At 47.7% G+C, this 20,587-nt stretch overlaps 8 protein-coding genes across 8 annotated transcripts; 4 read left to right on the top strand and 4 right to left on the bottom strand.

Moving 5' to 3' along the window:
* Positions 1-377: 377 nt before the first annotated feature.
* N7478_011219 (uncharacterized protein) lies at positions 378-641 on the bottom strand (the record flags this gene model as incomplete). Its single annotated transcript, XM_056927433.1, has 1 exon — positions 378-641. The coding sequence occupies one exon, from the start codon at positions 639-641 to the stop codon at positions 378-380; it is 264 nt and encodes an 87-aa protein (XP_056774481.1).
* A 966-nt stretch (positions 642-1,607) lies between these two features.
* On the bottom strand, positions 1,608-3,149 carry fhdA (putative transcription factor Tos4; the record flags this gene model as incomplete). Its single annotated transcript, XM_056927432.1, has 1 exon — positions 1,608-3,149. The coding sequence occupies one exon, from the start codon at positions 3,147-3,149 to the stop codon at positions 1,608-1,610; it is 1,542 nt and encodes a 513-aa protein (XP_056774480.1).
* Positions 3,150-5,709: 2,560 nt separating this feature from the next.
* On the bottom strand, positions 5,710-7,117 carry sun1 (SUN family protein UTH1; the record flags this gene model as incomplete). The annotated part of the gene is made up of 2 exons (XM_056927431.1): positions 5,710-5,754; positions 5,816-7,117. The coding sequence occupies 2 exons, from the start codon at positions 7,115-7,117 to the stop codon at positions 5,710-5,712; spliced, it is 1,347 nt and encodes a 448-aa protein (XP_056774479.1).
* A 2,460-nt stretch (positions 7,118-9,577) lies between these two features.
* N7478_011216 (alpha/beta fold hydrolase) lies at positions 9,578-10,435 on the top strand (the record flags this gene model as incomplete). Its single annotated transcript, XM_056927430.1, has 1 exon — positions 9,578-10,435. The coding sequence occupies one exon, from the start codon at positions 9,578-9,580 to the stop codon at positions 10,433-10,435; it is 858 nt and encodes a 285-aa protein (XP_056774478.1).
* Positions 10,436-11,517: 1,082 nt separating this feature from the next.
* Positions 11,518-12,761, top strand: N7478_011215 (uncharacterized protein; the record flags this gene model as incomplete). The annotated part of the gene is made up of 2 exons (XM_056927429.1): positions 11,518-11,586; positions 11,646-12,761. The coding sequence occupies 2 exons, from the start codon at positions 11,518-11,520 to the stop codon at positions 12,759-12,761; spliced, it is 1,185 nt and encodes a 394-aa protein (XP_056774477.1).
* Positions 12,762-13,173: 412 nt separating this feature from the next.
* Positions 13,174-14,359, top strand: N7478_011214 (electron transfer flavoprotein subunit alpha/FixB family protein; the record flags this gene model as incomplete). Its single annotated transcript, XM_056927428.1, has 3 exons — positions 13,174-13,473; positions 13,548-13,716; positions 13,782-14,359. The coding sequence occupies 3 exons, from the start codon at positions 13,174-13,176 to the stop codon at positions 14,357-14,359; spliced, it is 1,047 nt and encodes a 348-aa protein (XP_056774476.1).
* A 438-nt stretch (positions 14,360-14,797) lies between these two features.
* N7478_011213 (putative sister chromatid cohesion factor (Chl12)) lies at positions 14,798-18,055 on the top strand (the record flags this gene model as incomplete). The annotated part of the gene is made up of 3 exons (XM_056927427.1): positions 14,798-15,020; positions 15,079-17,572; positions 17,635-18,055. 3 exons carry the CDS (start codon positions 14,798-14,800, stop codon positions 18,053-18,055), a joined length of 3,138 nt encoding a protein of 1,045 aa, XP_056774475.1.
* Positions 18,056-18,645: 590 nt separating this feature from the next.
* N7478_011212 (uncharacterized protein) lies at positions 18,646-19,002 on the bottom strand (the record flags this gene model as incomplete). Its single annotated transcript, XM_056927426.1, has 1 exon — positions 18,646-19,002. The coding sequence occupies one exon, from the start codon at positions 19,000-19,002 to the stop codon at positions 18,646-18,648; it is 357 nt and encodes a 118-aa protein (XP_056774474.1).
* Positions 19,003-20,587: the final 1,585 nt, after the last annotated feature.

Below are 20,587 nucleotides of genomic sequence, written 5' to 3'. Positions count from 1 at the left end.
CGGGAGAGCGGGCTGGTTCCAAGGCGGTGCGGAGGTATGGGTGGACTTTTTGCAGATCGGCGTTGCGGGACTTGCCCCCAGGTGGACTTAGTATATCACCACATCTTACAATGGTCTATACAATTTACACTTTACTTTCTTTCAAAGCAATAAAAATAATCATTCTCATTCTCCTTAATAACCATAGTAATCATACTTCATAACAGACTTTTAGTAAAAACCAAACCCGCCCACGGAATAGAATAGAATACAATCTGATCATCACTCAATCCACCTATACAACTTCACGTTGCTTTGAGCACAAAGAATAACAATTTGCCATAAAAAGAAATCCACAGCCTCACAGAGTACCATCCTTTCGACTTTCAAGATCGTGATTAATCCCCATGTTCAGACTCAGAAAACCCACTCTCCTTCCCCTCAGGTATATCCAACAATCTCTCCTGCATCATATGTTTGCGATCCTCACTGCTCCAACTCTGTCGACGATCGAGATTCGGCACCCAAGACTGACTAGGGAATTTCGCCTTATACTCTGGAGCCTCAGGCGCGTCAATAGGAGATTTATTAGGGGTAGGGATAACTGGATCTCTGGTTCGGGTTCGGTCTGGGAACTCGGTTTCGTTTGTATGGGATTGCATAGTGATGGTATGCTTGAAGCTTGAAGCTTGAAGCTTGGGGAATGGATTGATTGTCTTTTATTCAATGGTTCTTGAATTGTAGATAGGGATTGAATTGGTTTGCTTCGCTGGAGTTGAAGGACGGAAAGAAGAAGCTTGAAGCTGAGCGGGGACGCTTTTGATATCGGTGGTGGCGAGAGATGCGCTCATTGGAAGGAACTTAAAACAGCCTGCCACCCGCCCCCCACCATTGCCAACGAGCTGTGTAGATCTCCAGGTATGCATTATAACTGAGTGCTTCACCTGGTACATATGATTGACAAAAGTCTGAATCCTTGATAATTCCTACACCTACATATTACATTGAGAAAAGCTTCGGCTAATACTTTTAAATTGAACAAGCTAACGTACAAGTCATGACAGCTCAAAGGCAAAAACCCAGAACAAGAAGGCAGATAAAACACTAACAAGAGACCAGTGTACACGGATAACTGCAGAACCCAAAGTTAAGTGGGATGTTATACATCACGAGCAGGAGTAAGTCGAATGTCAGAACAAGTAGGGAACCAAAGGAACCTTGGAACAACAATAGGGAACAAGAAACCAAACGGCCGTCGAGATCAGATCAGGGAACCATCAAGCATAAGAAATAAGAAGGGGAAAAAAACTTTCTTATTCCCATTTCCTTTGAATGGGAACACAAAGCGACACACAAGACGCAGTGGTCGTAACCTCCATGCTGGAACGAGAAAAACAAGCGGAGAGAAAGAAAGGAATTAAAATCAGGGTATGCCTCACGCCACGCTATGCATGTCACCGTCATCTAAGGGGCGACTAAGAACAAGAACACTTCAAATATGTACTGAAAAGGTCGATCCAGCTTGCGAAAACTGGAAGAAACTGTTCTACCGGAGAGTCTATTTGGGCTTGCGCCAAAAGTATTGCTGCGAAGGATGATGTTAGTGGGTGGTTTAGGAGGCGAGAAGATCAGGAAGTTACACGAACCTTGTGCTGCTTACGGCAGTTGCGGAGACCGGGCTTCCTTAGGTTATTTACCACAGTTTCACGGCGCATATCGTCGTCATCGTCATCCGGAACATAATAGAACTCGCTTTCGAGAGGCTTGCCTGCAGCATCCTTGCCTTCACGAGCAACCTTGCCAATACACTTGGTGGTTTCAAGAATGAATCGAATATCAGAACGTGAAGGGCCAGAGCCACTGGCACTGGATCGCCAGAATGAAGGGGGCAGGTTGTTCAGAATGGTGGAGAAGGGGGTAGAGGACAATCGAGAGAATGCCAATTGGTTGACAGCGTGGTTACGAACACGCTCAAAGCCTTCACCATCAGGATTAGGGTGGGGGTGAGGGTTCTCCTTAGTAGGTGTCGTCTCTCGGCTCTCTTGGGGCTCTTGAGTTTTGGCGGGTTGTCTGGGAGAAAGAGTTGGCTGGAGGGGCTGAGCTGGCAGCAGGCTGCGCGGGGATCGTGCAGAGCGTATAGGGGAGTCATCCGCACGGAATGAGGCCAAACGCGGAAGCAAGTTCTCGCCAAACGGACCAAAGGAGTGAATAATAGGGTCATTTTCCTCGTCATTATCAGAATCCTCTTCATGTCTACTCAGGTCACTCTGGAGAATAGCACTAGCACGGCGGACGCTTTGGGAAGTCAAGCCAATAACAGTATTATGACGCTTCAATGGGGATGGTTCATCTTCATATACGACGACAGCAGCGCGAGAACGGGATGGGGTGAAAATGGGAGACGATGGCGGTAAAGTCCTTTGCACAGCAGGCGATGGGGAGACAGGAGAAGCCAATCGTTGGTTTTGAGGGAATGGACTATCCTGCAAAACTCTTCGAGAATGTGTTTTTTGGGTTGGGGTACCTTCATCCCAAGTCTGTTCCGAATCAGTGGACGGGCAGTCCTTTCTATCAACTTCATGACGAGGCCATTGCACCAAAACTCGAGCCTCATGCACATCTATCATGATATCCGCATCTTTGATATCCGAAGTGAATGTCTTGCCCTTAGCCAAATCATACTTCTTTCCCTGGCAGTGGATCTTGATTCCGTTCCATCCCATACACATAATTTCAACTCTATCCCGATCGAAGGGGTTCGGCGCTGGTTTATAAGTAGCCTTGACATGAACACGAGAAATCATCCGACTAGCAGCAAGCTGATGCTGGCAAGATGCACTCGATCGGCCCATAAGAAGCGGTTCTCCATTTTCCGGCAGCATCAATGTAGGCACGGCACACAAAGGAGCTCGTTCTGAAGTAGCAGAGAAAGTTCGACGCGTCGGGGAACGAGCAGCTGTAACAGGCGGCGGGGACGAGGACATAATATGTGTCGACGAGGTTGGGACCGGTGTAGGATAGAGTGAGACAGCTGGTTCGCGTGCAACACGCTTTGAGGGCCGAGGAAGAGAGGGCGATGAGCTCAAAGGTTCGAAGGCAGGCAACAGAGACGCGGGTCGTTTGACGCCGGCCACAGGAGCCAAAGAGCTCCGTGACGGAGAAGAATCCATTGTCGTAGGGAGAAGACCAAGTCCAAACGAGCTCCTTTTTTTCCGTTCGAGTGAGTCGAAAACTAGTCGAAAACGAGTCGAGCCAGGACTCGCGTCGTCACGTATTCCTAAAACAGGAAATGGAAGATGGAAAGTAAAGAGGTAAATAGAATTAAAAGGCCGAGGATACCTCACCCTCCTCTAATTAGGAGCCAGAAAGGAAAAGAAAGTGGGAGGGGAAGGGGAGGAATGGCTTGGGAGAAAAAGGTGCAGGAAGGCAAGGTGTGTGGTGGTGGTGGAATGCACTGGGGCGGAGGGTCTCGTTCGCCCTTCGCGGAAATGCACGCTTACAGCCCGAGACGCGTTCGATAGGCGCCGACGAGGACTCACAGGATCCACTATAACTTCGCGAGGACACTGAAATATAGCTACAATTTCAAGAAAACACAGCTCCTACTTTTTGGAATTGAGATTTAAGACGAAGCATATAGATCCCAAGTATACAATATCTTATAGAGCTGGGATCTATAAACCTCGAAATCTGACAAAGCGCGTTCCGCGTACGAAATCACGTGCCGAGTGGAGCGTGACGGGCACGCGAGTCTATGACAAGCCTGTCTTGTCTCTTCACCTAGAGTTACCACTGGCATTTGATGACCTCAAGATAAATTGTCAGAAAAATGTAGCTAAAATTGCCACCGATACGAGACAAGAAGCTAAATCTAAATCCAAATCTATAGAAATCTGAAGAATAATTGATTAAATGGTAGTAGTAGATCAAACCCCAATCAATCATACTTGAAGTAGTAATATTGCAATTAACCGAATGATAGCATACATACAAGTCAGTCGTTTTACAGACTTAGTTTAATTTCAGAACCACGTCAAGACACGCTAATCAGAAAAAATTTTCAGTATCGCGGGGCATACATACTGTACATTGACCGCGCCCGTGGGGACAAATGTACAGTACACCAACCATAGGCGAGTTGCCAGCCTCCGCAATTCATTCGTGATACAAACATGACAAATGAGAAATTGATGATCCATAAGAAAAGCAGATACTATTCTTACTCGGAGTCCTATAGTATACAGTAGCGTGTTTCATTTCTAGACCCAGGTTGCATTGCAATTTGGAAGGTAAGTAGTTGGTTCGGGCTTTTCAAGACACTAGTTGTAACCGTTAAGATACCAAGTCGGCGTCCGGGCGAGAATAGAAAGGTTGATTTCTTCAAAACAGGATTAGAACTTGGCCCCGATTGAATTTCAGTTTCAATTTCAATTATTTGTAAACCCAATAAGCAGAGGCTTACAGTACAGGAACCAAGTTGTGTGCAAGAAACCTGGAAGTTGTCCACAACACCTACCTCAATGTAGTACATGCTTGAAGCGTGAGATTGGTCGAATTGAGCTAGGTACAGCATTTGATTTTTCTCTCTTATCTTAGGAAAACCAAATCCTGGCTCTAGCGGAAATTGTACATATCAAAGATGACGATTGCTCAGTACGGCCGATCGCAAGGGGGAGAGAATGCTATAGACGCCACTACGCTCAGGCGGTAGATCGATAACCTTCGGATGCGAACCGTGAGTCTCCCAGATCCCAGCAACGAAGAATGCCAAGATCATGGAATTTCTGGTCTTTTACTAGGATATTGGAGATCCTGAGGATATCAGGTACCTATTAATTCCCGGGCTGTATCTAGGTACCTGGGGAACTCTCATGTGATCGATAGTGTGGAATGATGTAATGATCCCGGCGAGAAGAGGCCAATTGGATTTGAAGCCTATCACATTCCACAGGCGAGACTGTATATGGAATCTGCGTTACCGTGGAGACTTTATGATAAGATCTGTTGCCTTATTAAGCATATGGTGGGACATTGGGTTGAATGTTGTATACGAAGGCTGATTATCTAGGAACTTGGAAGAAACCTGGAATTCCACCAATGCAAAGTATCATCCAGTCTTCGTCCAATCTAATCTCACCTAGGCATTCAATGGGGCAAAAATTTTTGGATGAATGCTTTGATTAAAGTTATTCTGTGAAGTATTGCACATGACGCGGTCAAGGAAGAGAATCATTCGTAGAATCATAGAATTGAAAACTTTCACGAAAACATTATCAAAGCCCGATGAATAGTGTGCGAGCAGCTATGAGATCAGATTAATGGACGAAAGTAAGAAAAGACAGTATCTTCAAGTGATAAATTTTCAAGGCGGGGGGTAAATTGCAGATTCAAGATTGGTTGTACTTGAAGTACTGAAATAAATCTAGCCGACGACTTCCACCGCGGAAACGGAGAAAATACGTCTAAGAAGAAAGAAAACAAGTAACACGGATTGAAATTCCCCCCAAATAACCCACATCAAGAACGAATAGAATAAAGTAAGATACACAGAAGAAGACAACCCTTCAAGTGACAAACCATTTATGGACAGAAGCACTGTCGGAGATAATCGAAGGGAGACCCTTGAGTTTATCTCCTCGGCGCGGTTTGTTTGAAAGAAAGAAAAACTCATTGAAGTCCGTAGGACTTTTCATTGGATTGGATAGAGATATCCCGACGTCAATGGGGCGCTTACTCGTACAGGACGAAGTGGGCAGTACCGGTGGAGAAACCGACCTGAGATTATTATTAGTATTAAGATTGATGAAATGTTTAGGAAGAATTGTAATGAACTTACAGTGCAACCGTTGGTGCCACTGCTGATCTTGCCGTCGCTGTTGTAGAAGTTACCAGCGCCGTCGTAGCTGCACTCGTCGCTGAGGCCGTCACCAACGATCTTGACCTTGAAGTCAAGGTCGGCATCGGTAGTAGGCTCGTTCTTGAACATGGACAGGTAGGTAGTTCCGGAAGTGTAACCGACACCGAAGTTCATAGGAGCCCAGTTACCCATGGTCTTAGAGCTGGAGCCCCACTGGCAACCATCCTCAGTGGAAACACCCTTGTTGTTGACGTAGTACTGAGCAGAGGTGCTCTTGCCCTCCCACTGGAAGTAGGTTTCACTGTTGGGGCAGGTCAATTCGTGGAGACCACCGGAGGTGGCAGAGAGAGGAACGGTCTCAGACTCAGTACCGGGGTAGTCAGTACGGCAAATAGCAACGGAATCGCCAAGCTCGTTCTTAACGTAGACACCACCGGTACCCTTGATACAGAGAGTGTTGCCGAGCTCAGTGTTGGTGAGGTAGAGCTTGCCACCCTCACACTTGAGACCACCAACGGACTGGCCAGTGGAACCCTGGGTAGAGGGCCACTGGTTCTTTTGGTAACCGGCAGGGCAGGCGTAAGAGCACATGCCACCGCTGGTGCAGCCCTCGCCAGAAACAGCGGTAGTGATGTCGCTGACAAGCTCGTCAACGATGCTGACGTACTGGACACCAGACCAACCACCGAGACCAAGGTAGTCAAGGGAGACGGCACCGTAGTCGGATGGGAAGTCGGAACAGCTGATCTCTCCATCGGGGAAATCGGCGTCAATGCCAGTGGCGCCGGAGCCAGAGCTAGCGCTGGAGGTGCTAGAGGCAACGGCGGTGGAGGAGGAGGTAGTAGGAGCAACAGTGCTGCTAGTTGTGATGATAGAGCTGGTGGAGCTAGAGCTAGAGCTGGAGCTAGAGATCACAGCAGAGGTCTGGACTAGGATCTCGGGAGCGTAGGTCGAGGTAGGAGTAGGGGTGGAAGTGGGAGTAGGGGTCGAGGTAGGAGTCTGGGTGCTGGTAGAGCAAGCAGCCGAGACAGCGTCACCGAGCCATTCGTACTCGTTGTCGTCGAGACCCTCACAAGCCTTGTCCATGCTGAGCTTCTCGGGGGTTCCGGGGTGTGCGGGGTCGAAAAGAACGAATTCATAAGCTGTAGGACCGGCGGCAACAGCAGTCTCGGTCTCGGTCTCAACGGCACGCTGGTGGAAGTGGGCGTGGCCGTGGTGACCATGGGCGGCCACCAGGGAGCCCGCCGAGGCGAGAGTCAGGGCAACAGAGTTGAACAACATTGCGATTCGAAATATTCAAGTATGAGTCTGCAAAATAGTGGTCAGTCAGTGATTCTGCTGTCTTGAAAGGTCTATTGAATGGATCAGGCGCCCATATGGAAATGCGCCGCCCGATATAACATTATGCGCCGCATGCCAGCACATCCCAGGAGTAGTTCCATCGCATCTTTGGAATCGACTCAAGCACGGTAAGTCCATCGTATCTTCTGTCTGATCTGCTGTTGTCGCATCCTCGATACAAGTCCCAATTTAGAGCGCAGTGTGAATCTCTCCTGGGTTGTATGGCCGCATCGCATATTGATATTCCAGTGGCCAATCGCACGTACATTAAATCAGGTCGCGCGCTGTCGTAAATTGGCTGTACACAAATGAAATTGAAGTCGTAGAGTTGTTTAATGAGTGACGGGTTTTCCGAAGCAAATGAATGTGGTAGAGAGAACGAATCCCTCTGGTCGGATAGGAAAACACAAAATGATTGAGGCTGGAGAGAAGAGAGAGAAGGGGGGGGGAAGAAAGACAGGAGTAGTAGTACCACACCAAGGGGCCAAGAGAGGAGCAGCTTGGTTATTACGGGGCAATACAGCACGGTAACCAGACCCCAAGCACGCCCCACTCACTGCAGTGTAAAAAGGGGCTTGTCTTGCCTTTCTCTCCTGTCCTCCATGCTACATAGAGTACCGAATGTGGATCTTGGCTCTTGGTTGAAATTATCTTGGCTCTGTTGAACGCTCTACAGTGCCCGGCTAGACGCTGGCTGTGTCGCTTGGCATGATTGTTCTCCCGTCTCTCTAGGATTACACTGGTGATGGTTTATCGCGGGTCAGACCATTCGTACTCCATATTGTGGACTCTGCTAGCAACTCTGTTAGTAACTTGATGGCTCGAGTCGCTCCTTCCCTCTTTGTTTACGTTCTTTCCTGCAGCCCGAAATTGTTAAATTACCAGCGTCAGGGGTCAGCCAATCAGAAGCCACAACCACCCCCGGGTTGCCCCATCTGGAAATTGATGTTCAGGTACACCAATCAGCATTCAGAATGGTCTGCCGAAATACCTCGCGTATCCATGGACACCAAACAGTGAAATGCGCTCGTGGGAAATTAGGAAATTAAGTAAACCACGCAATTCCCTATATCTATGGGCCTCCGTATTTAACCTTGTCCACTTTTTCTTTGATTGTCATCCCATGAACTATTGAACTATAAAATCTTTGCAATTTTTCTCCCCGAATGATCCACCGTTTTCCTTGGGGCCAAGAGACCGTTACGAAACCCCAACCTCCTATTCATGCGCCGCAAGGTAAATCCTGCACTCGTGATGATCGCACGCCAGGGGCTGTCCTAGTCCTAGCAAACCGGACCGGCTTCACGCCTACATACAACCCCTGGCAGGTAACCCCCGGCCTGGATAGCAGGGGCAAACGCAAACAATCCGGCTCCAGTTAATTACTCCATAGTCCTTGTTCCCAACCCTGTTCACCGTCCCTAGACCGCCTGGTTAAACAGTCTAACAAAGGTACAGTACCTGCATGTTCCAAGCGTCTGCGATAACCCCCCAACATAATTACGAGTCCCAGCAGCTACTCATTTAATTTGGTAAATCACATGATCTCCTCGTCCTTGTGGCCGGCAGTAAACTGTTCACACCATCTATGGAACAAGTTCATCACAATTGTGTTAAGTGCCAGGGTTTATACTTTTGTACCGTGTTAAGCCATCCGGGTATCCAAATGGTGATAGTCATGCTAAGGCCCGGGCGGACTTGTCGATCCGCAGTAATCTTAACTGTCCGCGTCATAATCTGTAGTCTCCCTTTGCGGGTCACTCTCTTAATACACTAGGCCCGTTTTTCAGCTGTAATCATTCCCATGTGCAGCCTTAGGACTCGTCGGCTCTGGCGCTGCTTCTTTTTTCAAGATCAGATCCTCTGGGTCGTGCTCAGTGCTCGGATCTCACCCACCCAATGCCGTATGTCAAATTAAAGTAGCAATTCAAAGTCTGATTTACCTCGAGGTGCCCACGTTCTTTATAAACGCCCTACTCTGGCACACTTTTCCAGATCATCTTATAATGCCACTAACCGCTATAGAGCTAAACAAAGAAGTAGGGTCAGCATCTTGCTCGAACTTTACAAACAACTACTATGTTAGAACAATAGAAATTCGGTCCATGTAATTTCGTACTTAATTCCACATGAGAATGGTCCAGCCCAGCGCTTTATAGAAATCTAGCGCTATCCTTATCTCTCCCAGATGTGAATCTATCGCGACAAATGTGGGTACATCAACGACCAAAATAGCCCCTTGCTCAATTTATCATCTAGTACTGAATTAGTACTCAATGACCACTAGATGACTCATTAGAAACCTCTATAATCTCACCGACATACCTAACGCAACTACATAACCACAACACAGTTGCGCACCCTCAACTCCCCATTCGCATTACCCGCGAACAAACCAACATGGCAACCAAATGGCAAACCACCCGTCTCCGTCACGGAGTACGAGCCATAGTAGGCGGCCAAGGAACCCCCATAGTCCTCCTCCCCGGCTGGCCCCAAACAGCAGAAGCATTCAGCAACCTCTTCGAACCCCTCTCAAATCGCTATCAATTCTTTGCCCTCGACCCGCCCGGTCTAGGCGATTCCCCCGCTCCAAAAAATGGCTACGACACCGCCAACGTGAGCAAGATAATGGCCGAAGCAATCCACGACACTCTCCCCAACGAAAAATACCACCTAGTCGGCCACGATGTAGGCGGCTGGATAGCATACCCCTGGGCAGCTCAATTTCAATCTCGGACCAGATCACTCAGTATTCTCGATGCTTCTGTTCCGGGCTTTCTACCACATTTCCAATTTCCGCTGTCTAATTCTACGAATCTTCGGCTTTGGCAATTCTCTTTCAATGCGTTGCCTGAGTTACCTGAGATTCTTGTTGAAGGGCGTGAACGCGAGCTGCTTACTTGGTTCTTTAAGTTGAAGACGGTTAATAAGGACGGTCTACACAATGATCAGTTTGAAGAGTATATTAAGACTTATTCACGACCTGGGGCGATGAGTCGGGGATTTGAGTATTATCGTGCTTTTGAGGAGAGCGCGAAGCAGAATCTCGAATATGCGAAGACGCCGCTGGAGGTTCCCACTTTGGCTTTAGGCGGAGCTAGCTCTGTTGGTTTGGGTATGGTGAACTTGGTGCAAAACTTCGCGGCCAATGTTTCTGGGGGCTCTATTGATGAGTGTGGACACTTTCTTCCTGAGGAGCAGCCATCTGCTGTTGCGAAGAAATTGTTGGAATTTTTGGATGCGAATTCCAAGTAGTGGAGTTTCTTCTCTTCAACTTTCTTTTCTTTTGTTTTGTTTACTTCACTTCATATAAGCCTTGATAGACGATGATTGCGTGTCATCATTTGCTTTAGATGAGATAGACAAGATCATATACGGAATTGTCAATTTTCAAAAGTTATCAATACAATCTTCTAGTAGCGAGCAATACGCCAAGTCGAAATTTGCCTTCAATACGGTTCTGTGGACTCCATACAATAACCAAGGCGTGATATAGTGGTGCTCAGTAAACCAAGCCGGACAGCACTATTTTTGGTACCTGTATTTTCTGGGCGTAGCCAGTTATGGCTATTTTTACCGTGTGGTGAACCTCGCTAAAGTAAGCTATTTGTTGAGGCGACAGGGATTCTTTCAGGGTTTAAGACATTTCGCGCTGTGGCGGCCGGTTTGTGGTACTTTCGTAGGTTTTGTGAAACGACTAGACTAGTCAAGGTGGAGACCTCGGCATCCTGGGCACTGGCAACTTCAAAGGGTCTATGCATTGAGGATGTCTTCTGGGGTAAAGTAATGCGATCGCCGTAATTTTTGATGGGCTGGGAACTTTGTATGTCTTAAATTGACAATTTATGCTTTGAGGTATCAATTTTACCTACTGAATCAGTCTCCAGGGCTTCCAAGGTTTTTTTCGTCGCGGGTTGGATAAGTTCATGGCGGGATAATATAAAGAAATATATCTACGGAGTACCACGATAATCTAGAGTACAAATGTGCTTTTAGAACTTTTTGGAGACTTTCGATTTTAGGGCTGATTTATGGCATTCAGTGAATGGTTGGCCATAATATTGAAGATGTTTATTGAAGTATGACAACAATAAAACTTGAATGAATTCAATATAGATGTATGTATACATTCATCTGGTTGCTGCTTGACAAACATCTGTAGATCCCCGTGGGACTGATAAGATAAACATACACGTGACCAGAAAATAAGGCCACAAGGCCACAATGAACTGGGATCTGGACTGCCAAGCCCAAACTGCCACCGCCTTCCCGAGGAATTTTTTTTTTTATGGACTTGGATAGCATCGCCGAAAATTCGGAGTCTACAACACGCAAACATGCCTTCCTCTACTGCCCTCACATCGAAGGTGACTTCCGGGTCACCTTATCAACTGGATAATCCACAGGTCCGTCTCAGTTTTGGAAGTCAAATTGCGCATAAGTCATAAGTTAATAAAAGAAATAGGTCACTAAAGCCTCCACCGCCCTGTTGCGCCATATCAAGTCCAACCAGGCAGAGAAGGAGAAGTCCGCCACCAAGAAGACTCTGATTGGAGACAATGATTCCGATGATGAGGAAACCCCCATCAACAACGAAGCCGTCTGGCTTGTCCTCACCACCAAGAAGCATGTGGTTGACAAGAACCGCTTGAAGCCTGGAAAGATCAGCCTCCCGCACTCTCTTAACTCGTCGCCTTCGCTCAGCGTCTGCTTGATCACTGCCGACCCCCAGCGCGGCGTTAAGGACATCGTTGCCGATCCCTCATTCCCCAAGGAACTCTCCTCCCGCATCGAGAAGGTCATTGGCTTCAGCAAGCTTAAGGCCCGTTACCAGAGTTTCGAGAGCCGTCGTCAACTGTTCTCCGAGCACGATGTCTTCCTTGCCGATGATCGCATCATTACCCGCCTTGTGAACACCCTTGGAAAAGTCTTCTACAAGTCTAGCAAGCGCCCAATTCCCATTCGCATTGCAGAGATCGAGAAGGTCGATGGAAAGCGTGTCAAGAAGGAGGATAAGAAGAAGCCCGCTAAGGAGGAGAAGAGCGCATCTTTCGCTGCTCCTCTCATTGTCGCTAAGGAAATCGAGCGTACTTTGAAGTGCGCCTCCGTGCAGCTTGCGCCCTCTACCACTTGTTCCATTCGCGTTGGTTCCTCCAACTTCACCGCCGAGCAATTGACCGAGAACATCGATGCCGTTGTCAAGGGTATGACTGAGAAGTTTGTCACAAAGGGCTGGAGGAATATCAAGGCTGTCCACGTCAAGGGTGCTAACACCATGGCGCTGCCCATCTGGCTCGCCAACGAGTTATGGGTCGAGGACGGAGACGTTGTAGAGGAGCTCCCTGCTGTCGAGGGTGCCAAGGCCAACAAGAAGCGCAAGTCTACTGGCGATGAGAAGGTTATTGAGGAGAAGAAGTCTAAGAAGTCCAAGTCTGCCGATGACGAGGAGGAGGCCTCTTCTGGAGCTGCCCGCAAGCAGAAGCTTCAGCAGCTCAAGGCGAAGGCGCTTGAGGACGGAGAGTCTGCTGCTGCTGCGCCCAAGCCCAAAGCTGGCAAGAAGAACAAGAAGGCCTCTTCATGATAGTATTTATATTCATTCTACCTAGATAATGTTCCGCATGTAAAGGTATTCTCGGCGTACAAAATATCACGTGTTTCTTACTTTTTCCCAGTCTTAACCATTCCACTTTCCGATATCCATCTAGTATAAACTAAAAGCCCTTTAAAAAAATATTCATAGTAAACTATGAAAAAATATCATTTGTCTCATAAACTGAAGTCAACCGGTCACGTCATTGCCTCGTGCTTCCAGTAGGCTTAAAGATCAGCCTATACGTTTCCTGCATTAACCGAGCCCGACCTCGGGAGGGTAAGTCTTGGCATCCGATGATAACCACTGCTCATATCACCGCAGATCGCCGAGATCTCAAACTTGACCCTCCTGGCCCTCACTGGAGAATAACATCCGTCTTCTTCACCGAACCACCACCGCCATGATTCCAATCGCCCGACACTCCGTCCTGCGGGCCGCCCGCTCCCAGATCTATCCCACTCGTTCGCTGAGCCAGACCTCGGCGCTCGCCCGCCTTCTTTCCACTCTCGCCGTTCTCGAGCAGCGCGATGGCAAGCTGCAGAGCTCGTCTCTCTCCGCAATTGCTGCGGCGCAGAAGTTTGGCGGCCCAGTGACAGCTTTCCTGGCTGGCTCTGGTGTCAAGGGAACCTCCGCCGCCGAGGCGGCCAAGATTAAGGGCCTTGACAAGGTTGTCGCTGTTGAGAATGACGCTTATGAGAAGGTGAATACTTTACATATATAAAAGGACTGAAGCGAGAGTTGTCACCTAACAATGCTTTTATTCGCTTCTTACAGGGTCTTCCCGAGAACTTCGCTCCTCTTCTGGTCGAGAACATCAAGAAGGGTGAATACACCCACATCATTGCCGGACACTCGGCCTTCGGCAAGAATGTGCTACCCCGCGTAGCTGCTCTTTTGGACGTCCAGCAAATCTCAGACATCACCGGAATCGAGAGCGAGGACAGTGCGTGCAAATATTTAAATGTGGATTGACATGTGACCGAGCGGAGAAGCTAACCTCGAATGTAGCATTTGTTCGACCCATCTACGCCGGTAACGCCATTCTGACCGTGCAGTCCAGCGACAGCACCAAGGTGATCACCGTGCGAGGAACCGCTTTCCAGGACATTGAGACCGAGGGTGGCTCCGCCGAGATTGTGGATGGCGTTGACTCCAACGCCCCCGCAACAGTCGAGTGGGTGTCCGAGGAGCTGGCCAAGTCCGAGCGCCCCGACCTTGCTACCGCAACCCGCGTCGTGTCCGGTGGTCGTGGTCTGAAGTCCAAGGAGGAGTTTGATCGCATTATGCTTCCTCTGGCTGACTCCCTGGGTGCTGCCATTGGTGCTTCCCGTGCTGCTGTTGACAGCGGCTTCGCCGACAATAGTCTGCAAGTTGGACAGACTGGTAAGAACGTTGCTCCCCAGCTTTACCTTTGCGCTGGTATCTCTGGTGCTATCCAGCACTTGGCTGGTATGAAGGACAGCAAGGTCATTGCTGCCATTAACAAGGATCCCGAGGCCCCCATCTTCCAGATTGCTGACGTTGGTCTGGTGGGTGATTTGTTTGAGAAGGTGCCTGAGTTGACTGAGAAGGTCAAGAGCGCTTAGAGTGTTGAAGAGTGGGGACATTTGTCTTTATATTGTTCATTTATTTTCCTCTTACGACCATTGAGCAGGTCGTGAGATTTTGTTTTGTATGTTCTATGAGCCGTTGAGTATACCATTGATTAGAGGCTAGAGCCGTGCCTTACAAAATAACATTCATGACATTAATTACGTCTCCTGGGATAGAGATTAAAAGTCTTTGAAGTATCTTCAGCCTTGAATTTTCTGGTAAATTTCACATAAAAATTTCTAAATCTGTCCACTATAACCCCGTTGAGATGTAATTCCCAGTACTTTAGAAAATCAATTTCATAGTGGCACCTGGTTACTAAAATAGGCTTAGCGTGACCAGCGCGCGTCGGCGCGTCTCACTATCAGAGGGGAACAATCACCAATTGATCACGACCTCATCTACGATTGAAATGACCCCGAGACGCTTGGATGATCCCCTCTTCGCCCAATTTTCTTCCATCATTTGATCCCGCTCTCGAACTCCACTCCGAAGACCACGGCAATAATATCCATCCTCTCCCCGAGTCCTTCTCCGACGATATAGAAGCAATCCACCTCCATCGCGAAGAACAAACCCGCAACAAAGTCGTGATTCAGCACCGTTCTTGGAATTTATCGGATGTATTCCGCAGCGAAGACGACATAAGATTTGGTTTGTAACCGCGTGCACGTTAAATTGGGGGACAGATACTTATGAAGTGCGATTCTAGATACTCCGACGAAAGCCTCCATCCCAACTTCCGGAGCGAACGATTGGACCCCAGGCCGTCGTTTGCCGTTTCTACCTTCCTCCCCACCAACTTTAAAAATGCCGTTTATATCTTCTCCCGGTGCGGCGGCGGCCGGCGATTCGCAGAAAAGAAAAGCTGCCGAGGTCGAAAGCTCTCCGGCCGCGGAGCCCAAACGACAAAGGATTCTCGGAGGGTTTGTCGACGACGACGACGATGACGAGGAAGAAAACGATGATATTGCTGCGCTTAGAGACGAAGAATTGAAAAACCATTTCCAGCTGCAAGAGGGTGCTCAGCCAGTGCTGGATACTATCCCTTCGATACTAGAGCAGCCACCTAGTTTCACAAGTGGACTAGAAGAAACCGAGCTGACACCTACGACCTCAAATATCCAAACACAACTGGCCTCTCGACCTGCTTCCAAAAAATTCCAGATCAAGACGTGCAATGGAAAGACATTCAATGTTTCATCGAAGAACGCCCAAGCCCCCGTTTCTTACGAAAAAATGATCGCAAGTCGATCCGAAACAGACCCCGGCAAAGCGAAGAAAAGCTATTACGGAATTGATATCCATAAGTTGATGGATGAGGCTGCAAAGGAGACGGAAATAACCAAACCTCCTCCACCACCTCCTGTACAGAAGTCTGTCGAGCAGGATGAGGGACAAGCAAAACAAAAGAGATTAGATTCTATGATGTGGACTGAGAAGTATCGTGCGCGCAAGTTCACAGATCTCATTGGAGATGAACGTACCCATCGCGCAGTACTTCGATGGCTAAAAGGGTGGGAGCCAATTGTTTTCCCCGGTATAGCACGCACCCGAACAAAGAAATCAAACCCAGATGATGAGGAACGCCCACACCGAAAAGTCCTCTTGTTAAGCGGACCGCCTGGTTTGGGAAAGACTACATTGGCGCATGTGTGTGCTAAACAGGCTGGTTACGAAGTTCTTGAGATCAATGCGAGTGATGATCGAAGCAGGGATGTGGTTAAAGGGCGAATTCGAGATGCCCTTGGAACGGAGAATGTCAAGGGCTCGAATGTCGAGATCGGCGAGAAGAAGGTCCGCCGCGCCGCTAAACCTGTTTGTGTTGTCGTCGACGAAGTTGACGGTGTTACTGGCGGATCTGGAAGTGGCGGCGAGGGCGGTTTCATGAAAGCCCTAATTGACTTGGTATTACTTGACCAAAGAAACTCGAATCGGTCTGGTGAGACACAAGGCAAGAAGCGAAAAGGTGATACGTTCCGCTTCCTTCGACCTCTTATCCTTGTTTGCAACGATCTATACCACCCCAGTCTTCGACCATTACGAGCCTCTTCTATTGCTGAAATGATAAGTGTTCGCCAAGCTCCGTTGGAGAATGTCGTCCAACGAATCAAGAGTATTTTTATTCGAGAGGGTATTCCATGCGACGGAGACGCTGCCCGAAGACTCTGCGAGGCAGCCTGGGGGTTGGCAGCCAGAAGACAGCGCAACTCTAAGAACTCAGGATCTGCCGAGGGCGATATCCGCAGTGTCCTCGTTGCAGCCGAATGGGTGGCGCATAAACTTCGTAATGAAAGTTCGGACTCTTTGAGATTAACTCGATCTTGGTTGGAGCAGCGAGTTTTGAGCGCATCAACCGAGGGAAGTTCATTTTCCAAAGAAATGAGTCGTGGTGGTGTTCGTGAAATTATAAACCGCGTGTTTACCGAGGCTGCAGGTTTCTCAGATGCTCCAATTGGAAGAGATTCTTTCCAGGGCCAATTCGATGATTCTAAAAGTCGTGTTCCTGTTGGAGTGGCCGATTTACGAAAGCGTCACGGTATCAATCGTCTACGAGAGATGATTGATTCCAGCGGTGAACATGACAAATGTGTCAATGAATGTTTTGCCGCCTACCCCATCCAGCAATACCAGGATGACACCTTCCTGTCCAAGCCCAATGCTGCTTACGACTGGCTTCACTTCCATGACTTGATATCTTCCAAGGTGCACTCATCTCAAGAGTGGGAGTTATACCCTTACATGAGCCAGTCTGTGCTCGGGTTTCATCATCTTTTCGCAACCGCTAGTGGTAAAACGGAAGCCGCTGATAAGGATGAGGATGATGAAGATATGGAAGAAGAGCATCCGTTTTCAGGGCCCAGAGCAGACTTTGCTGCTTTCGAAGCACAAAAGCAAAATCGCGCAACACTCAATGCATTCCATTCTTCTTTCCCGGCACCATTGATGCGTATGTTCCGGTCCACAGATAACGTGGCCATTGAGTTAGTCCCGCTTCTGGTCCGCATGCTATCGCCCGATGTCAAACCCGTGATCGTTCGAGGCGCCGGCGATTCAAGAAGCACAGCTAGTGTACGCAAAGAATCAGAGCGTGCTCTAGTTCAGTCTGCCGTGCGAGTTATGGCTGGCATTGGAGTGACATTTGAAAAAGTTCGCGTGGAGCACGAGGGAGGAAGCCATGGTGGTTGGGCATACAGAATGGAACCGTAAGTGATACCATAACACATGTTCATCATACAGATGAAACTAATACCGAAATTTCTTAAAGGCCTATTGATTCGCTTGTTACATTTTCGAAAATTAAAGGGAGCGCCATGACAGCCAGCAGCGGCAATGCGCCAGTCCGTTACGCTGTGCGCCAGGTCTTGGATGAAGAGTACCGCAGGGAGACCAAGCGAAAACAATCTGATATGTCAAATGGGCCGTCAGCTGGTGGTATATCAGCAATCGGCAAGGCTCCCAATGGCCAGAGCGAGGTTGCCAAGAAAATCAAAGAGGGTCTTGTCAAGCGTGACTTCTTCGGGCGGGTGATTCAGGAACCTGTTCCTCAGCACGGAGACTCAGAAGATCCCAATCAAATGGGTGAAGGGTCCAAAGCCGGCAGGAAGGTTTGGGTTACGTATCATGAAGGTTTCTCAAATGCCGTGCGGAAGCCAATCTCAATGGGAGAACTATTGACTGGCTTGTGAGATGATCGGTGCCGAAGTATAATGGGACATCGGGATATTTATAAGTGTTTCACGGCGTTTGACTGGGGGCATATGGTTCACCTCCGGGGTATTCATCGGATTTATTCTTATTTTTGTTAATATCACATCTTGACATATTATACAAAGAAGATGCGGAAATCAACTGTTCTAAATGAAATTTAAATGAGACTCAAAATTTATTCATAATGATAACAAGGATTTAAATTGAGAAATCAGCCATTCATTAGCAGTCTATTGTATTCCGAGCCATATTCCCAGGCAACATCAAATCAACAAATTTGAACATGCATTAACCCCGTTATTTCTATCCCAATCTCCAAACTTTCCTCCCATATAAATTTTTGTGAAATCATATTAAAAAAATAACCGGATTATAATCGTCTTTCAAGTCGTATCGTCGTCAAGGTAAAGCGGCAAGCTCAAACAAAGGAGTGTGGTATCAAGCGCATAAAGTATCGGAAAGTAAAAAGCGCATAAGATAAAAAGCCGCGGCGAGTCGAAAGAAGCACAAAACAATGAAGTAGTCAAGATAGAAATAGTCAATAGACTATTTCAATATCTTTCTCATTCTAGCGGGTGCTGAAGTAGCTAGCAAGAGCTTCATTGTGAATAGCCTTTTGAGAAGCCTCCTTGTCGGAATCCTTGACAAACTTGGTCTCAGAATTGAGTGTCTCGCTAGACTTGGAGTTGAGCGAGTACCATTTCTTCTTCTTGGCGTCCAGAGCAGACCCCTTCAGAGTCGTTGCGGTGGAAACGGTGGAATGTGTAGAGGCGACGTCGGACATGGTTTTTGTGCTGGATGAAGAGACGCTCGAACGGTTCTTGTATTTGTTTTTGATTTGGTCCTTCAGTGCGGTAGCCCAGGGAGCAGGATCGTCTTGCAAACCAGCGGGAGTGTGGTAGGCTTTGGGGAAGAGAAGATTCATGATGGCGGTGTTGGATGTGTAGTGAATATAGAAGGTATAGATGGAATGGTTAATTGAATTGAAAGAATCAATGGAAGATGAAACGATCTTTCTATTGATGAGCGAATCTGAGTCTGATGAATTGAGTAAATAAGACTTTTCTATCTGGGGATGACCTTAGGCTTATATAGATGTAGATGGGGCTCAAAGTTACATTACATGCCTTGGCCGTGATCAACTCCGACGTAAACCAAAAAATTGAAAATTGAAAAAAATCCACTAAAAGAATAGAATACTAGAATTTGTAAACCCAAAGACCCACAATGCAAGCCATCAATATGAGTCGAAGCTCGAATAAACTCTTGAAGCCTAGAAAAAAAGACGTCAGTAAGAGGATGCGGACCCTCGGAGTAAACGTCGGACTTCGAAAACAGAACCGAGCTCCACTCTTCAAGGACTGTATAGCGACGAATCCTCAATCCTTTAATGAGGAAGCTTGACAGGGCGTCCAGTAAGCAAGCAAGTTCATCATCAATCTAATAATTGAGGCATTGTCGCTCACTAACGGAGAACAGACCGTAGTTTGGATCGTCTTCACTCACTATGTACTTGACTATTTCGAGAACCCGACACTGCGGGCTCCCGATCCGGTAAGTGATTAGGATGCACGCTAAACTCTTCCTGATTAATACCAACCACCGGTTCTGAATTTGCGCTCGAAAATTTCTCTTGAAACACGAAAGGGCGCGGTCGATCATCCGAAATGATTGCGTGGCGCTCATAGTTATTCACGTTGACTCACGCCTCAGGCTTACAATTTAGTTTTCATAGTTCTCATAGGCTGAATGCCCGCTTGCGTAAACAAGATGCCTGGATATGATCCATGATCCCATGTCTGTTCCCCAGGTCAATGCAGGGGCCCATCGTCATACTTTGCTGCCTTATGCCTGCTTGGTAACCCATCGACCGGCCCAGGCAGAAAAACGCTCTGAATCTGACATATGATCGTAATGAAATAGGAATTTTTTTAGATATTTCTGACAATTACTATGCCATGGAAGTAACCAATCTAGTGGCTAGTCGGATCCACGCGGTATACTGTGAGCTCCGACATTTTGAGAATCGAGATCCAAGTGACTAAAAATGACTCCACTTCCCGCTGCTAGAAGGAAAAAACCGAGTCCTCCATATCAACAGAATGCTACTTCGAGAGAGAAAAAGGGTCTAGAAACGCGTCCAGATCTGGGTTGCGGCTACCAACGGCCAGTGGGTGCTACAGCCGTAAGTGTTACGACATGTTGCACAGACAACCAAAAACAAAACATCCATGTATAAGATCTTAGAAACTTGCTCTTAATGACGTTCATTTCCAGCCTTGGAGTATACGAGAACCAAAATTGGGATAAGGCTGTACACGCTTACGAAGTGGCTAGGGCTTACGGATGAGTCAAAGAGTGCGGGGCTACTCGTATGGAAGTCAAAAAAAGCCATTTCGATCACTGTTTTCAGAAGCAATCAATATTGTAGCTTATTAGAAGTACAATCTAGAATCTTACTGCAGCGCTTAAATGGCAGAGGCAGTTAACTATTCCTGCTTGCTTAAAGC

Source organism: Penicillium angulare (assembly GCF_028827245.1).
Source record: "Penicillium angulare strain IBT 27051 chromosome Unknown utg000008l_segment0_segment0, whole genome shotgun sequence".
NCBI classification, from domain to species: domain Eukaryota; kingdom Fungi; phylum Ascomycota; class Eurotiomycetes; order Eurotiales; family Aspergillaceae; genus Penicillium; species Penicillium angulare.
The sequence above is the reverse complement of the archived record's forward strand: the minus strand, read 5'-3'. Positions and strand labels throughout refer to the sequence as shown.